Source organism: Coloeus monedula (genome assembly GCF_965178545.1).
Source record: "Coloeus monedula genome assembly, chromosome: 25".
NCBI classification, from domain to species: Eukaryota; Metazoa; Chordata; class Aves; order Passeriformes; family Corvidae; genus Coloeus; species Coloeus monedula.
In genome coordinates this window covers 1,430,227-1,445,795 of record NC_138805.1, presented here as the reverse complement: position 1 = coordinate 1,445,795, position 15,569 = coordinate 1,430,227, and the positions used below count along the sequence as shown (strand labels likewise).

The 15,569-nt window shown below is 51.9% G+C and overlaps 1 protein-coding gene across 1 annotated transcript in view; it reads right to left on the bottom strand.

Moving 5' to 3' along the window:
- The window catches only part of KIRREL3 (kirre like nephrin family adhesion molecule 3), a gene marked incomplete at both ends in the record, with an annotated part of 344,332 nt that overhangs the window by 23,625 nt on the left and 305,138 nt on the right, over positions 1–15,569 (bottom strand). The window contains one exon of the mRNA XM_082296886.1: positions 237–385. Coding sequence (XP_082153012.1) covers positions 237–385 — 149 coding nt within the window. The remainder of the gene's footprint in view (positions 1–236; positions 386–15,569) is intronic.

Below are 15,569 nucleotides of genomic sequence, written 5' to 3'. Positions count from 1 at the left end.
CCCCAAATAAAGAAAAGCCTCAGGGAGGTGCCTGCTGCAACTCCAGAGGGACCAGCTCCCCAGGGACCACCCCAGAGCTTGCAAGGAAATCATGGGTGCGACCGCGGGAGCACTGCAGGAGAGCCCAGCAAGTCCTGCCACCCTGGGCAAGTCAGGCTGAGCTGTGTCTCCTTCCCGCTGATTTTCAGCAGCTCTGCTGAGCCTGGAAGCCAGACTCGAGCCAACAGGGTACTCACAGTAGACATCCACGGTCCTGCTGATGTTTGTGCTGCCCAGCGCGTTGGTGACCTCACAGGAGACGGGCTCGAAGAAGAACGTGTGGTCCACGATGGTTTCGTAGAAGTCACCGGAGGCTTCCTTTATAACCTGGCCTTTTTTCGCCCACCTGTTGAAGAAAACAGAGCATCGTGGTGGTGCTGCTTTGTGTCTCTTGCCATCTCCACGGGTGGCTGGCACAGTGCTGGGGGCAGCATGCCCAGGGTGCCTTTGACTTCAGAAGGGACATGAAGTTGTTCTCAGCATCACCCCCTTCCCCGGGGATGTAGGGACTACAGCCACAGGTTTTGGAGAGGAGCCATCAAAGAGATGTGTACATGTACCCCTACTGACACCTTTCCAAATGAAACCAAAATTCTATTTCCCTGTTTCACTGGGAATACACCTCAGTCCTTAGGATTGTGAAGGACCTCAGTGATGGGAGGAATGGGACATGGAGGGTCTCTACTTGATGGGGAATGACAGCCCTGTCCTGAATGCTTGCCAACAACACTGCTGGTCTTTCCACATCAAAACCACCAAAACCATTTTCTGCTGCCTCCCCTTTGCCCCTTTTCTTCCTTTTTTTTTTTCCCCAGTCAAAGAGAACTTTACCCCTTTAAGGCAGCTGAAATAACGTTCCCTGAAAAGCCAAGCTGGCATTTGCAACACCGCAACTTGCAAATTGTCTTGGAGAACAAGCTGTCAACTCAGCACTTGAATTAAGCCCTGTTTGCCAAACAATGAGCAAATGTGACCTAATGGGGCACCGTCTGGCAACCTGCCACTCGGGAGCGGCTGGGAAAGGCGGGAGATGCTGTCAGGCGGTGTGAAACTCCAGCCGCTCTTTGGGGAAGGGAAAAAAACCCTGGGAAAAAACATATAATAATCCTCCCCAAACAACTGGCAGGTAAATTGGAGGGATGAGGGTTTCCCTGAGGAGTCTCTGCCTTGTTGTTTTGGGGCTGCTTCTCTGGTTGTGCTGGATGGGCTGGGAAAGATGCAGGCATTGGGAGCTGGGCTCCGGAGAGAGGAAGGAGCTGCGGAGGCTGCTTCCCACACTGGGTCGGGTGGGGGGGGGGGGGGGGGGGTGGTTTTGGGAAAGCTGTCCCCGTCAAGGCAAGCAGCATCTCCTCCTGGTCCCCCAGGGCTCTCCTGCTTCCCTCTGCTCGTTCCTGTCACTCTGCCATGGCTCCCCACTGCTTCAGTGCTGCCCCAAAGGCAGCCGAGGACAAGTGGAGCTGCAGGGAGCTCCTGCTGGAGGTCCATTGGCACTGATGAGCCTCAGTGGGGCTGGAGAGAGAGTGGAATGCTGGTCCATGGCAGGCTGGAGAACACCCTGAGTGCTGCCAGAGCCAATTCCCCGAGCACCTGCTACTGTGAACCTCAGGGCCTCCTGCCAGTGACCCGCTCAGGCTGCCCCGAGATGACACAGCGCTCTGAGAGGTGCTCCCGGGGGGGTGGAAGTGATTTGTATGCACTGACCTGCCCTCGCCTTCCATTTATCTTCGCACTTCCAACAGATGCTGACTGGCCACTTCGGCTTCCCTCCCCTGCCTGCCTCCTCCCTGGCCTCCCCCTCCAATAATTAATCAGGACATGCCGGTTTTATTTCTAGGGCTGCGCTTCGTGTGTTAATGAGGGAGGTTCTGTATGGGAAAACCTGCACAAGCAGAGCCTTCCAGGTGCTGCTTTGAGGGGCTGAACGGTCAGTGATGCTTTGGTGACGCCTTCCTCCTCCCAGCGGGAATTGCAGCCCAAGCCAAGCGGCTCGTTCGGGGTCAGCCTGCAAGGCTGACCTCAGCATCCCGCTTCCCTGCCTCCCGATGGATCTGCCTTGCCCTGCTGCCTCCCTGCCGCAGGAACGCTGCTGCCCGGCGTGGAGAGCATCTGCCAGTGCTGGGGCAGCAGCTGGGTCCTTGGGGATGGGGCAGGAGAGGGACGGAAGGATCTGCCAGAGGTCTGGTACCTCATCCTCAAAGCTGTGCACAGCTTGTGGGATGGAGAGGAGACAAGTTCCTGTTGTATCCTCTTTGGTTTGCTGGCCCAAAAGGCCTGAATTCACATCTCAGGAACTGCAGATGAATGAAAGCAAGGAGGAAGGAAGGAAGGAATTCGGAAGGAAGGAAGGAAGGAATTCGGAAGGAAGGAAGGAAGGAATTCGGAAGGAAGGAAGGAATTCGGAAGGAAGGAAGGAATTCGGAAGGAAGGAAGGAAGGAAGGAAGGAATTCGGAAGGAAGGAAGGAATTCGGAAGGAAGGAAGGAAGGAATTCGGAAGGAAGGAATTCGGAAGGAAGGAAGGAATTCGGAAGGAATTCGGAAGGAATTCGGAAGGAAGGAAGGAAGAAAGGAAGGAAGAAAGGAAGGAAGGAAGGAAGGAAGGAAGGAAGGAAGGAAGGAAGGAAGGAAGGAAGGAAGGAAGGAAGGAAGGAAGGAAGGAAGGAAGGAAGGAAGGAAGGAATTCGGAAGGAATTCGGAAGGAATTCGGAAGGAAGGAAGGAAGGAAGGAAGGAAGGAAACTACAGGGACAGGGAAACTCCAGCTGGTGAACGTGGAAATGCCCCAGGCTCTTTGTCAGGAATATTTCTGCTCCATTAAGCTCCTTTTACAACTTTGTCCCTGTAGGGATTCCCAGCCATGAGCTGATTCCCAGCTCTGGAGGGTCTTGTTCTGCTCCTCAGGTACTCAAGGGAGGCACCAGGTACATGAAGCCATTTCTTTCAGCAGTCAGTGGGGCAGGGTGTGGCACCAAACCTTTGGGACAATCCAGAGCTTCTCTTGTGCCAGGCACTTCCCTGGTTATTTTGCACAAATCCACCTTCTCTGCTGTGCAAAGGGCAAGAAGGAGGCTTCAACACGAGGATAAAAGTGACCTGTGGGCTCCCTGGGTCATGTCCTTGCACCTGCCTGCAGCTCATCCCCCCAACATTCCCGGAGGGAATTGGAACCAGACGGAGAAGTGTCTGGAGGTGGGTTTGAGCTGGGGAGACTACAGGTGAGATCCTTCTGGGTGTTGTGAGACAGAGGACAAGGTTTCCGAGAGCAGTTTGACATCGCAGCTGTTTGGAAAACACTCCCCAACAAGCGTGGCACGGTGCTTTATGGATTTGTTCAAAACCCATCGCTTCTGCAAAACTGGATTTCCCGAGTGCGGAGATGTGTCACAAACAGCAATTTTTTGTGCTTCAGCAGAGATCAAGGATCTTGCTCCAGTTTTCCAAGGCTTAACATGGCTAAATCAATGTGACTGAACGAGCAGTATGGATCTTTTATAATGTCAAATTGGTTTTTAATAATGGCAGCTGATAACCCTCTTGTAAAGCTTCCTGTGATGGGCTCGTGGACAGCCAGAAGGCAACTTACTCAGGGCTTTAACGAGCCCATAATGTGCCTTGCTCACCTGTTAACCATTCGGTTATTATTTATAATCAGAATCTGAATAAAGCAGAGCAGAGAACACGGGAGGATGCTCCCGTAGCCCCATCCACCACCTCCACTGCTGTGGCTCTCCGTGATTTCTTCCTCCTGTCTCCGTGGCTGTGCTGCACCAAGCCTGGCTCCCAGCCAGTGCTCCTGGTCCTGCCAGCCTGGAGAGCAGGAGCTCCTTTCATTTATGTTGTTCCTTTGAAGGTATTTATGGATTGCAAATGTGCCACCCAGGGTCTTTTCCAGACTACATAAATTTACCTGCTTTAGTGTCTCCCCGGATGACTTGGCCATTAACTCTCCTGTCACCGTCTGTGCTCATTTTCACCCTCATCTGCAGGAGCTGCAGGGACAGGGCTGGGCAGGGGGGGCTCCTCCTGCGCTGGGACAGGGGTGAGGGTCTGCCTGTGGGGATCCTGCCCATAGGAACTGTTCCTGTGACTCCCTTGGGCTCTCCAGGCTGAAGGGCAGCACGGCAGAGGGGATGCTGAGGGATCCATCCCAGTGCCCCTCTGCCTCTCAGGTGTCTTCAGTTCCTGCCCTCTACCACTGATGGGCACCTTTGGAGTACCCAGGTCCAAATTCATCCCTTCTCCCACTATGCCATGTTGTATGACCAATGCAGATCACAGAATCATAATCCCAGAAGGGTTTGGGTTGGAAGGGACCTCAAAGTTCATCTTGTCCCATTGGCAGGGACACCTCCCACTGTCCCAGGCTGCTCCAAGCCCTGTCCAGCCTGGCCTTGGGCACTGCCAGGGATCCAGGGGCAGCCCCAGCTGCTCTGGGCACCCTGTGCCAGGGCCTGCCCACCCTCTCAGGGAACAATTCCTGCCCAATATCCCATCCAGCCCTGCTCTCTGGCACTGGGAAGCCATTCCCTGTGTCCTGTCCCTCCATGCCTTGTCCCCAGTCCCTCTGCAGCTCTCCTGGAGCCCCTTTAGGCCCTGCAAGGGGCTCTGAGCTCTCCCTGGATCCTTCTCCTCTCCAGGTGAGCACCCCCAGCTCTCCCAGCCCAGCTCCATGGCAGAGATGTGCACATTTTCTTCCTTTCTCTTCAGCAAGCACCATCTCAGTCTGTGTCTCCAGGTGGGCATTTCTTCCCCTGCGGGCTGGGTTTCATTCTGTTGTTTCTTTTCCCATATTTCTAATGTGCTTTTGTTTTCCTCTGGCCTCTCTGGAGGGAGTTCCAGGTGCCTCCCAATTCAGTATCTTCTGCAAATTGAATTTGCTCGGGTGATGGAAGAAAACAAATTTCAACCAGGAAAGAGATATTTTGATCCAAGTTTCAAAGGGGTTATTACAGTCAGCACTGAAAAGCCGGTGATTAAAGAATGAACAAAAAATAGAACACCTGCACTGAGTCCTTTTAACACTGAAGAGGGAGGGAGGGACTTTTCTAAGGAGACATTCTTCAGGGAAACACCATTTTTCTGACTCCATCGATTGCTTCCCAGCAAAGAGTACACACAAGGAAATAAGAAAGGACATTTTGGGATTTGTCAGCTCCTAAACAATGCTGGGGCTTTGTTTTGGTTTTCATGGCTCTGTGTTTTTTCCTCTTCTGCTCTGGTTTCCGAAGGGAACCTGCCAAAATCTGGGATGACACACCTGTGCTCCTTCCCAGGCTCTCAGTGGGAGGCTCAGCTGTGTCTCCTTCTGCACAACGGGTTTTACCTGGCAGTTCCACCCCTTTTTCCCATGAATCCTGCTTCTGGCTGCGCTTCCAGGCTGGTGGAGGCCCCGAAGAGTTCCCCACGCTCATGGGGAGAGCACAGCAAACGCCCCAGGCTGTCAGTCCTGGAGGAGCGTTGCTAACACGCACTTCATCCACCCGAGCGCTGCCCACGCTTGCCTGAACAACCGCCTCCCCCTGCCTGCCCTACAAGGGCTTGGAACCCTTCCCCACCCAGCGTGTGGGAATGAACTATTGATTTCTGAGCCCTGGGAAAGCTGTAGGACTCTACAAGGTCTTCTTTAGAAAGGTCTTCATCAGGCCACGGCTCCTTCCAGCAGCACTGGAACTCCTGGGGGACAACATGGGGGTGCTGGGGCTCTCTGGACTCTGAAATGCCCCATCAAGCACTGCTTAAATGCACCCTGGGAGGATTTTGGAGCTGCCAGCAGCCCTGAACCAGAGCTCCTGGCAGAGTGGCTGCTCTGGTGGCGAATAACCCGGGGAAGTGGAGTGTGTCGTCGGTTTTAATTAACAATGCAAAATAAAGTGGTTGCTTGCCATATAAATCGTGTTTACTAAGAATTACTTAAAATGGATAAATATTTTCTTGGACGCATTTTAATTGCTTAATAAAAGCACCAAGAACACCCACAAATACCTTAAATAAATGCATGGCTCAGGGAATGAATTAATTAACATTTCATTCCTGGGAATGGCTATTAATTGCTACAAATTGCTCAGAGAATGGGTTTTGTTGCTTTATTGCCTAGTGTGTGATGTGACAAACCTCTCCTCTCACCCTCACAGGAGAGTTGTCCCTGGTGGGATGCCATGAGCCCCACCCCAAATGCCCCTAGGGCCCAGAGCCCTGGCATCGTCCACGGGGAGGAGATGGTGTTTTGAGGATGACATTCTGGCATCCTTTAGAGGTCCAAAGGGGACAGGGACAATGCATGGCTGGTGCTGGTGTCTCCTGCTAGTGACAGCCTTGGGAGAAATGATGGAGTGAGGTTCCCAGCCCGAGCGGTGTCACGGTACCCCCCCCACGGCTCCGGCGTGATGCATCGAGCAAATTATTTCTTTATTACGGGTAAATTTTCATAATGGTGATGGATGGGGTCACTCCTCTTCTCCCGCCTGCTCCCTTCCCTAATGAAGACGTGTGGGCCTCGCGCGGTTCCTCCGCGGCGCCTCCGCCTCCCCCTCTGCGTGTGGGGTCATTTACGAGCGGGCAGGCCCTGGGTAACCTCTCCACCATCTGAATTACAAGGCTGGGCCTTCCAGCTTGGGTTTCATCAAGGAGGAAAAGAGCTCTGAGGATTCTGGCTGAGGTCAGGCCGGCCCTTGAGCAAGGGGAGTAGGGTGTGCGATCATAGAGCCATGGAATTGTTTGGGTTGGAAAGGACGTCTGAGATCATTGATCCAGCTGCTAACCCAGCACTGCCAAGGCCACGCTGACCCCTCTCCCTAAACACCACAACCACATGTTTTTTTAACACCTCCAGGGATGGTGACACCACCACTGCCCTGGGCAGCTATGCCAGTGCCTGACAACTCTTTCCATGAAGAAATTTTCCCTAATATCCAACCTAAACTTCCCCTAGGGCAACTTGAAGCCATTTCCTCTTGTTCTGTCCCTGTTTCCTGGGAGCAGAGCCCGACCCTCACCTGGCTGCCCCCTCCTGTCAGGGCCTTGTGGGGAGGGAGAAGGTCCCCCCTGAGCCTCCTTTTCTCCATAAGTTTTTTTTCTCCAAACAAATAAACAAGGAGAAAGATTGCAACCTTTTCCCAGTTTTCAGACTTTTACCCCTGACAAGGACATGTCTGGTGTCTGATTGCGCTCACCATGATGCACCAGTTGCTGCTACTGGGGTTGGATTGTTTTTAAACACTCTGGAATTTTGATGATAATAATAACATCTCACTGCAGAGGAAAATTCTGGCTTGATTTTCCATCTCATCTTGGCACCGGTGTTCCCACTCCTGCCAAGCCAGGAGGATGGGATGAGCCTGATTGCTCATCAGCTGTGCTCTTCAAGGGCAGTGCCTGGGTTTTGCATCTCCTCCTTGCCATCAGCAGGTCCCATGGGTGGGAAAAATCCATGAGGGGCTGCTTAGAGCTCCCCAGATCACACCTGAACATGTTCAATGAGAGTTCAGCTCTGAGGAGACCACTGGGGTCCTGGAGGAGAGATGATCAGGGACACCCTGGGGTCAGGTCCGTGCTGCCCAAGGAACCTGAAAGAAGTGGGGTGAGGCTTCTCTCTCGCAGATGACACAATTAAAGCCATGTCACCAGCCCACGCACCCGCCGTGGTTCATTTTTGGGGAGAAACCAATCAAAACAGTCTTTTCCTTAGCACAGCAATCGGAACAAATTGGCTGCAGAAGCGAGAGGGAGAAGTAAACAAAGCTGTTAACTTGTCAATGACTTGACTGATCAACCGTGGGGAATAGCTGGAGAGGGCTGATGAGCCGTGCAGGTAATCAATGGACCCGGCACCGCGGGGGCTGCAGCTGGTGCTGCACGGAGCTCCGGAGCCATGGAGAGGCCTCGGAGCCCATGGGCTGGGCTTGGCCAGGGATGGTGGGGAATAAAACCTGCCCGGTGCTCGTGCACCCCATGCTGGACCACGTGTGGAGACCAGGAAGGGTTACGGGCACTGGATTTAGCAGCAGGGAGGGGTTGGCCAAAGCCCATCCCACCGCACCCCCCGGCTCCTTCCCTGCACCAGGGGCTGGTGAGGACCCTCGTCCCTCCCCTGGAAGGAAACCAGAGAGGCCCTGTTACTGTTTCAAAGGGAAAGCATCAAACATCATGGACTGGGTGATTCCTTCTGCAAATCGAGCTGGTTTTGTGGCAGATCAAAACAAAATGCAGACGCTTTAGATGATGTGCTGGTTTAATCCTGCTGTTTAAAATCCCCCCTCCTCCACACCATCACATGACAGGGCTGGGCACCAAACCTGTCCCCATTAATCCCTGTTTGGCACTTCTCTTGCCACTATGGATGTTTTTCTGCTCCTCCCTTTTCACAAATTCACCCTCTTTCGAAATAACTCCTTTTCCCTCTAAGGAGAGGACTTCAGATTGAAGAATCTTTGGCCCCAGAGTCATGGAATCATATGAAATTCATACTTTTCCCCCCCTAAGTTAAATTATGAACATTCAATTCCCGATTTTAATGTATGTGGAGAAAGTTTAAAACCATTCAGACTATGACAGCCAGCTGCCAAAACTGCTTATCCTGGGGAAATACTGGGGATGTGAGTCACCCCCCAGTCCTGGGTGAGCTTGGAGGTGTCACCTCCCCTCAGGGAGTTTTTACCCCTTCAGCAGTGATGCTGCATTTCATTTTTCCTGCCTACATCATCTTGACTTACCCTGCTGCACAATAGACATGACTAATAGCTTAACTATTATTTTGGGTAATCCAATTTCGTCACGTGGTTTGTATTTTCTCAAATCGTTTAACAGGATTAGTCCTTTCTGGGGTCTTCCCACCCCACTCCACCCCCGTAGCAGAATGTCTTTAGCCAGATTTATGGATGCTGGCATGTTGAAGAGCTAATTCTCTGCCGTGTTTATCCTCCTCCTCAGTGCAAAGTGAATCTTAGTGCTGTGAAGCTGCTCAAAGTTGCCTTCCCCTCTACTCCAGTTCTTATTTTCCACCTGTGCTCGAGGTCTTTGCAGCTTTACACCTCGATGTGCAATTCCTTTGGGGTTGGCAGGAAAAAGACAACGGTGAATGGAGACAGAAACTCACAGGTCTTCATCAGCATAAGAAATCTGCTGCTTGGGGATCTTCAAAGTGGTGCTGGGCTGGGACCTCATGTTCCAGATCACTGGAGCTGCCAAATCCGCACGTTTCAGGGCAGAAATGATGGGCACAGCAGGCAGGAATGGCTCGTGCCTTTCTGCACATGGAACTCATGCAACAGAGAGTTGCTGGGTGTCTGAGTCTTCTTTTCTTTGGCTGGCTCCCTAATGCTCCTCCAAGGCTTTGACCTGGTCCTGAGTTTGGGATGTTTTTAAGGGCTTTGTGGTTTGATTTCTGTAGCATGAGAGGGTCTGACCTCTCTCTGGCATGGCAAGAAGGGACAGACCTCGGGCTATGTTAACTTTATATTAACTCTTCAAGGGTGGTGGCCAACCTTGGACCTGTCAAACAGCCCAGGCAATGCTTTGGGCCACCAAAAATGATGCTCACCAGCCTGAGCTGGCTCTGTCTGACTTTCCAGCCCCAGAAGTGCCCCTAAAGCCCCTCCTTCCCTCTGACAGCCACTGTTCCCATTCCATCACTCGGGCTTGTTCCTTGCTCCTTGTGCTCTGCCTGACTCCTGGCACGTCCTCAGGTTGGTGTGAGGCACAGCTCCTTCCCTGGCAGGTTCCCTGGCCTGCCCTGCCAGAACAGTTAATTATTCAGGGCTCAGCTGTGTCTAGATCAGATGGTTCACATTAGGATTAGCAACAGGATATCAGGTTCATGTTAGGATTATCAACAGAGGCAGCTGAGTCTGGAGGTGGCACCCTGGGTGAGATGGGCTGAGCCCTCATTTTGTGAGAATCTCCTCACAGAAGATGCCAAAGGCAGGGATTTCTCTATAAGGAACTTGGGCTTCCACTGGCTGAAGTGTGAGCAGCTTGGGGATCTGGCAAGTCATGAGGAGGAATAATAAATATACAAAGTGTGTTCCCTCTGTGCTAATGCAAACACACAGGCAGCTCACAGGGGAGCAGAATAAAGTCATGAGTTCATCAGAAGATCTGTTCATCTTTTCAGTAGGAAATTCATCCATGGATCCACAGAATTTCTCAGTTTGGAAAAGACCTCTGAGATCATCAAGTCCAGGCATTACCTGGCACTGCCAAGGCCACCACTAACCCCAGGTGCTACAGCTACACACCTTCTCAGTTCCTCCAGGGATGGGGACTCCAGACTGTGCCAGGGCTGTTCAGCCTTTCTGGGGAAGAAATCGTTCCAAACATCCAATATAAACCTCCTCTGGTGCAACATGAGGCTGTTTGTTCTTATCCCATTAGTTGTTACTTGACACAAGAAACCAACCTCCACCTCACTACAACCTCCTTTCGGGCAGCTGTAGAGAGCAATAAGGTCTCTCCTGAGCCTCCTTTTTGCCAGCTGAAACAACTCCAGCTCCCTCGGCCATCTATCAGTCCGTCCATCCATCCATCCATCCATCCATCCATCCATCCATCCATCCATCTATCCATCCCTCCATCCCCATCCATCCATCCATCCTTATCCATCCATCCATCCATCCATCCATCCATCCATCCATCCATCCATCCATCCCTCCATCCATCCATCCATCCATCCATCCATCCATCCATCCATCCCTCCATCCATCCATCCATCCATCCCCATCCATCCATCCATCCATCCATCCATCCATCCCTCCACCCATCCATCCCTCCACCCATCCATCCATCCATCCCCATCCATCCATCCATCCATCCATCCATCCATCCATCCATCCATCCATCCATCCCTCCATCCATCCATCCATCCATCCATCCATCCATCCATCCATCCATCCATCCATCCCTCCACCCATCCATCCCTCCACCCATCCATCCATCCATCCCCATCCATCCATCCATCCATCATCCATCCATCCAGTCATCCATCCACGCCCAAAATTATGGTCAAGTCCCTCTTCTCTCCCAAACCTCTGGAATGCCGTTTGACCCCTGGTGCAACTCTGCCCTTCTCAGCCCTGTCACAGAAAAACAACCCAGCGTGGCTGTGTCCTGGTACAGCAGACTGACCCAAAGGGCTCTGGGATTATCTATCGACTGCTGTATGAAACAGCATGGAACAGCATTCAAAAACAAAATAAAGACATATCCAAAAGTAACAACCATGAAGTTCTTCACTACCCACTTCAGTAACAAAGTGGAGCCGAGCAACAAATGTTGGTTGATGCTTTACAAACAACCTCCCAATCCAGAGACAATATCCTGCCTTTTCTCTTTGCTTTAGCATTTGCCAGCAGCTTCTGGAGTGGCACAGAAAGCCAAGGGTATCTTTGAGACCTGAAGTGAACAGGGCTACTCCCCGATCTCATGCTGGGTGAGATCAGGATTCCTTTAGGGTCTCTCTGGGATGGGTTGTACAAGGGTAGGTGCTGTACACCCCAAACAGTTGTGCCAAGATAACTCCATGCCAGGTCCCACTGCCAGGTGGGGGGGAAAGGCTCCCCTGCCCCAGAGACAGTGAGAGAAGCAGATTTGTCCTCCATTTAAACCCACCTCTAGCCCCCAAAACCTGCAATATAGGAGCAAAGAGGGAATCAAGGAGTGAAATTCCTTAGAAAAGCTCCTGCAGGGCTGTGGTGGGTGCCACCTCTGTCCCTATCCCACATCCTCCCTGCACACTCTGCTTCATCCTTCACACCTTGCTCGTCCTCAGTCACATTCTCCCCTTTCTGGCATGAAAGCAGAAAAGCCTCAAACAGAGCTGAAGGCCTCTTAAATCAACGTCTTCCCTGACTCAGAAGCTGTAAGAGGATTCATTATTTATGTGGCAGAAACACAAAAGCTTAGCATATTTTAAACTGTCTGAAACAACTTCAAGGCAACTCTTCCACTGTCTTCTTTTTTTAACAAAACACATTGAGATGCCTCTGAACCGAGCGGCAGGGGGAAACGGGTTTTTTAATTCCAAAAGACAAAATAGTATGTATAGATTGAGGGAGAGAACGAGAAAAACCTCGTGATCTGGCTTGGGATCACCAAGGAATGCCCATCAGGGGATGGTCCCTGTGAGGTGTTGGCATAATCCTTGGACAGACTCTGTTGTGACGTGGCATCAATGTTATGGCAGGGGTCAAGTGGCTCAGTGGTCAAGGAAGCAGCTCTGCTCCTTCACAGGCACAGGCAGCTGTATCCTTCAGAGGCAGCAGCAGAGGAGGTGCTGGGTGTCTTTTTTCCCCTTCTTTCTCCCCATTTTTACATTTTCAATTTAGTCACAGCATCTCTAATTTCCTTAGATCTGAAGCCACCTCGTGAGACTGGAAAGGAATGATACAGAAGAAAGATGAGGGGGAAAAAACCACCAGTAATCTTGTAAAAGTCAGTTTTGAAAAATCAATTTTCTTGTGTGACAAGATTTGCTTAAGGCTTTTCGTTCTGTGAAATCAGCCCATCATCCTGCGGGAACGCATGAAGGAAGTGGCAAGTGTGGTTTGGAATAACTCAGATTAAAGACTGCTAAATTAGGCTCAAAAAGCTGCCACTTCTTGCAAAGAGAGAGGAGGTCTGGCCAGAGGAGGCAATGATGCCGCCTTCCAGATCACGTTCCCAGCTCCAGGAGCAAGTCTTGAAGGAGGGTTGACTGTCAAGGCTGGGAAAACACAACCACAACCCCAAGGTCTGCTGGAAATGAGATGCTGCTTTGGAGACAGGTTCACTCTAACGCTGGGAAAGGGCTGGAGCAGAGTTTGGAAAACTCATGCTTGGCTGGGATGGTGATGAGCACCCCCACAGGGCACCCTGCGTTTCTGTGAGCCCTCCTGGAACACCCAACCCCCTCTGGCAGCCCCCTCCATCGGAGAGGCTCCATCCAGCCCGGGTTGGGGCTGGCTGCTCCATCGCTCTTTGCTTGGGTACCTTTCATCATCTCTACATCGGGGATGCTGCTCACCAGTACAAAGCGTTTTCCTTCCCCCTGCCTCTCCCCCCCTCCATCAGACTCTCTCTCCTCTACGCTCTCTCCTAATTAGTTCAAGCTGCCTCCAAACATCTCCCACCCGCTTGTTCCCATTACCTTGACAAGCCAGGGAACGGGAAGACAAATCTCCCTGTCCACACACCTCTGTGAGCGAAGAAGGCCCTTCCAACCCTCTCTTCCCAGTCTCACCTGGAGCTCTGTGCCTTGGCAGAGCCCCCCCAGCAGCCCAGTCTCACTTCCCAGCTGCAGGGATAGTTGTGCCTTTTAGTTTGCTTTATTTCCCTTTTTTAAAGCCTGTCTCTCCACCTGCCACCCAGCCACGCTCTGCTCCCTGTCACAGGGAGCTGGCAGATGGGGCTGATGCATCACGAAGGAGATCTGAAGAATTCATTTCCCGTTATTTTTTTTCTTCCCCCAGCTTTCATTTTCACTTCAGAGCAAAGGTCCAGTTGTCTGGGAGGAAGCTACAAAGACAAACCCAGGCAGGAAAACAGAGATAGTCAGGAAAAATGTTACAGTGCCGATAACTTGAGACCTCGGTGTGCTTTGCATTTATTTCAACTCCCGCTTTAGCTGCATTTTGCTATGTCTATAAATTAGATTTATTCTGTTACTGCTGTGAAATGCCTGCAGGCCCCTTCCCCACTCCAGCTTCTCTTCCCTACCCTGCCGAGTTTGGCTGTGGGAGGCAGCAGGAGAGGTGACAGCCCTGCCGAGGGACAACATATGGACACACAGCGTCCTGCCGCTGGACAGACGGCAGCCCCGGCCATTGGAGAGGGAGGGAGCAGATGGGAGCGGGGGGAGGAAGGCAACAAAAACTGCACACTGGCATAAATGAGAACTTTCCCAAGCTGGACTGGGGGAGGGAGATGGTTGCAGGGAGAGAAGGTCCAAAGCGTGCCAAGAAATGGCAGCCAAAGCAAAGTGACCATTCCATTTGAAGATGCTGAGATGCCTCTGGTCTGGACCAGACATTTGTTGAGCTGCCTCCCACCTCATCTCCCTGCAGCCTTCTGGGCAGCTGGGACACCCGAGACTGTGCAGAAGCTCTTGTGGGGCTGCCCCAGATCACAGAACCCCAGAACAGTTTGGGTGGGAAAGGGCCTTAAAGCTCATCTCACTCCAACGCCTTCCACTAGACCAAGCTGCTCCAAGCCCCATCCAACCCAGCCTTGAAAGGGTCCCTGTGCAGTCCCCAGGGGAGCAGTCTGGGCAATTTCCCTGTGAGTGGGACATGGAGTGCAACGGATGTGGAGGAACGTGCCCGTGCACCCACAGACTTCACACCTCGTCTGCAGTCACTGGGGCCCTGCAGCACTCCAAACCCTTGACAGTCCCTTTTAAATATTAACAGAGATGTGATTGTGATTTAATAAGAGTTAATACAGCAGATCCCCCTTCCTTGGCAGAGACTGGGCCAGTCTGGTTGTGGTCCCGGTGGTCAGAAGCTCTGGGAATGCAGGGCATGAGGGGTTGGTCACTTTTATTCTGAGCCTTCCATGAACGGGCAGAGGAAAGCAAGGAACACAAAAACGCTCCAGCTCCCGGGAGGCACTTTTCAAAGCCATCGGAATTGCATATGAAAATATATCCAGGTTTTATAGTGCCAGAAGAGGGAAAACAACTCCTGCTGTGGCTTGGCTGGAGGCAGTGCCAGGCGTGCCCATTAAATGGATCGTTTGCCACTTCTCTCTCTAAAGTTGCCAATGAAATCATTGCCCTGAATCTCTGTATCGGCTTCCCATGATCCAATAATCCCTTCTGGCCTTTGCAGCCTACGGATCTGTGATTATATTCAGCTGAATGGAAGAGGCAGGGACAACTCTGGTGTCATGAAAGGGCGTTAAACTCCAAGTATGCCTTTCCCTGGCCTTTCACCCAGGAACAGGGATCTGTGCACATCCAGAAGCTTGACTGACCAGGCAAAGGAGCAACAGAGATCTAACTGAACAGAAACATCTTGCTCCCACTGAGACCATTTCTCCTTCTGCTCATCCGACCTGGCAGCAGCAAACAATTCCCGTGGCTCTTCCTTCGCTGAGACCTGAATTCCTTGACTCTGTTACAGATGTGGCTTCCTCATGCTCAGATGAAACAGGGTGCACCCATCTATGAGCCCAGCTCTCCTCACTGCCTGGATGTGGGAGGCAGATTTATTTCACTTTCCCGTCTATCCTGCTAAGGATGTATCCCTGGGGGCAGACCTATGGCATGGGGGTCTCCATCTGAACAGGTCTGATCCCTGGGAAGTGAGCATGAGGAATCAGGGATGGGAATCCCGGGGTTCTCCATGTGAATCAGCAGTGTGGGACAAGTGGAAACAGCCTCAAATTTCATCAAGAGAAGTTTAGATTGGATATTAGGAGACATTTCTTCACTAAAATGTGGTTCAGACATTGGAACAGACTGCCCAGGACAGTGTTGGAGTTCCCATCCCAGAGGGATTTAAAAGACGTGGGATGTAACACTTGGGGCCATGGGTTAGTGGTGGCCTTGGAAGTGCAGGGGT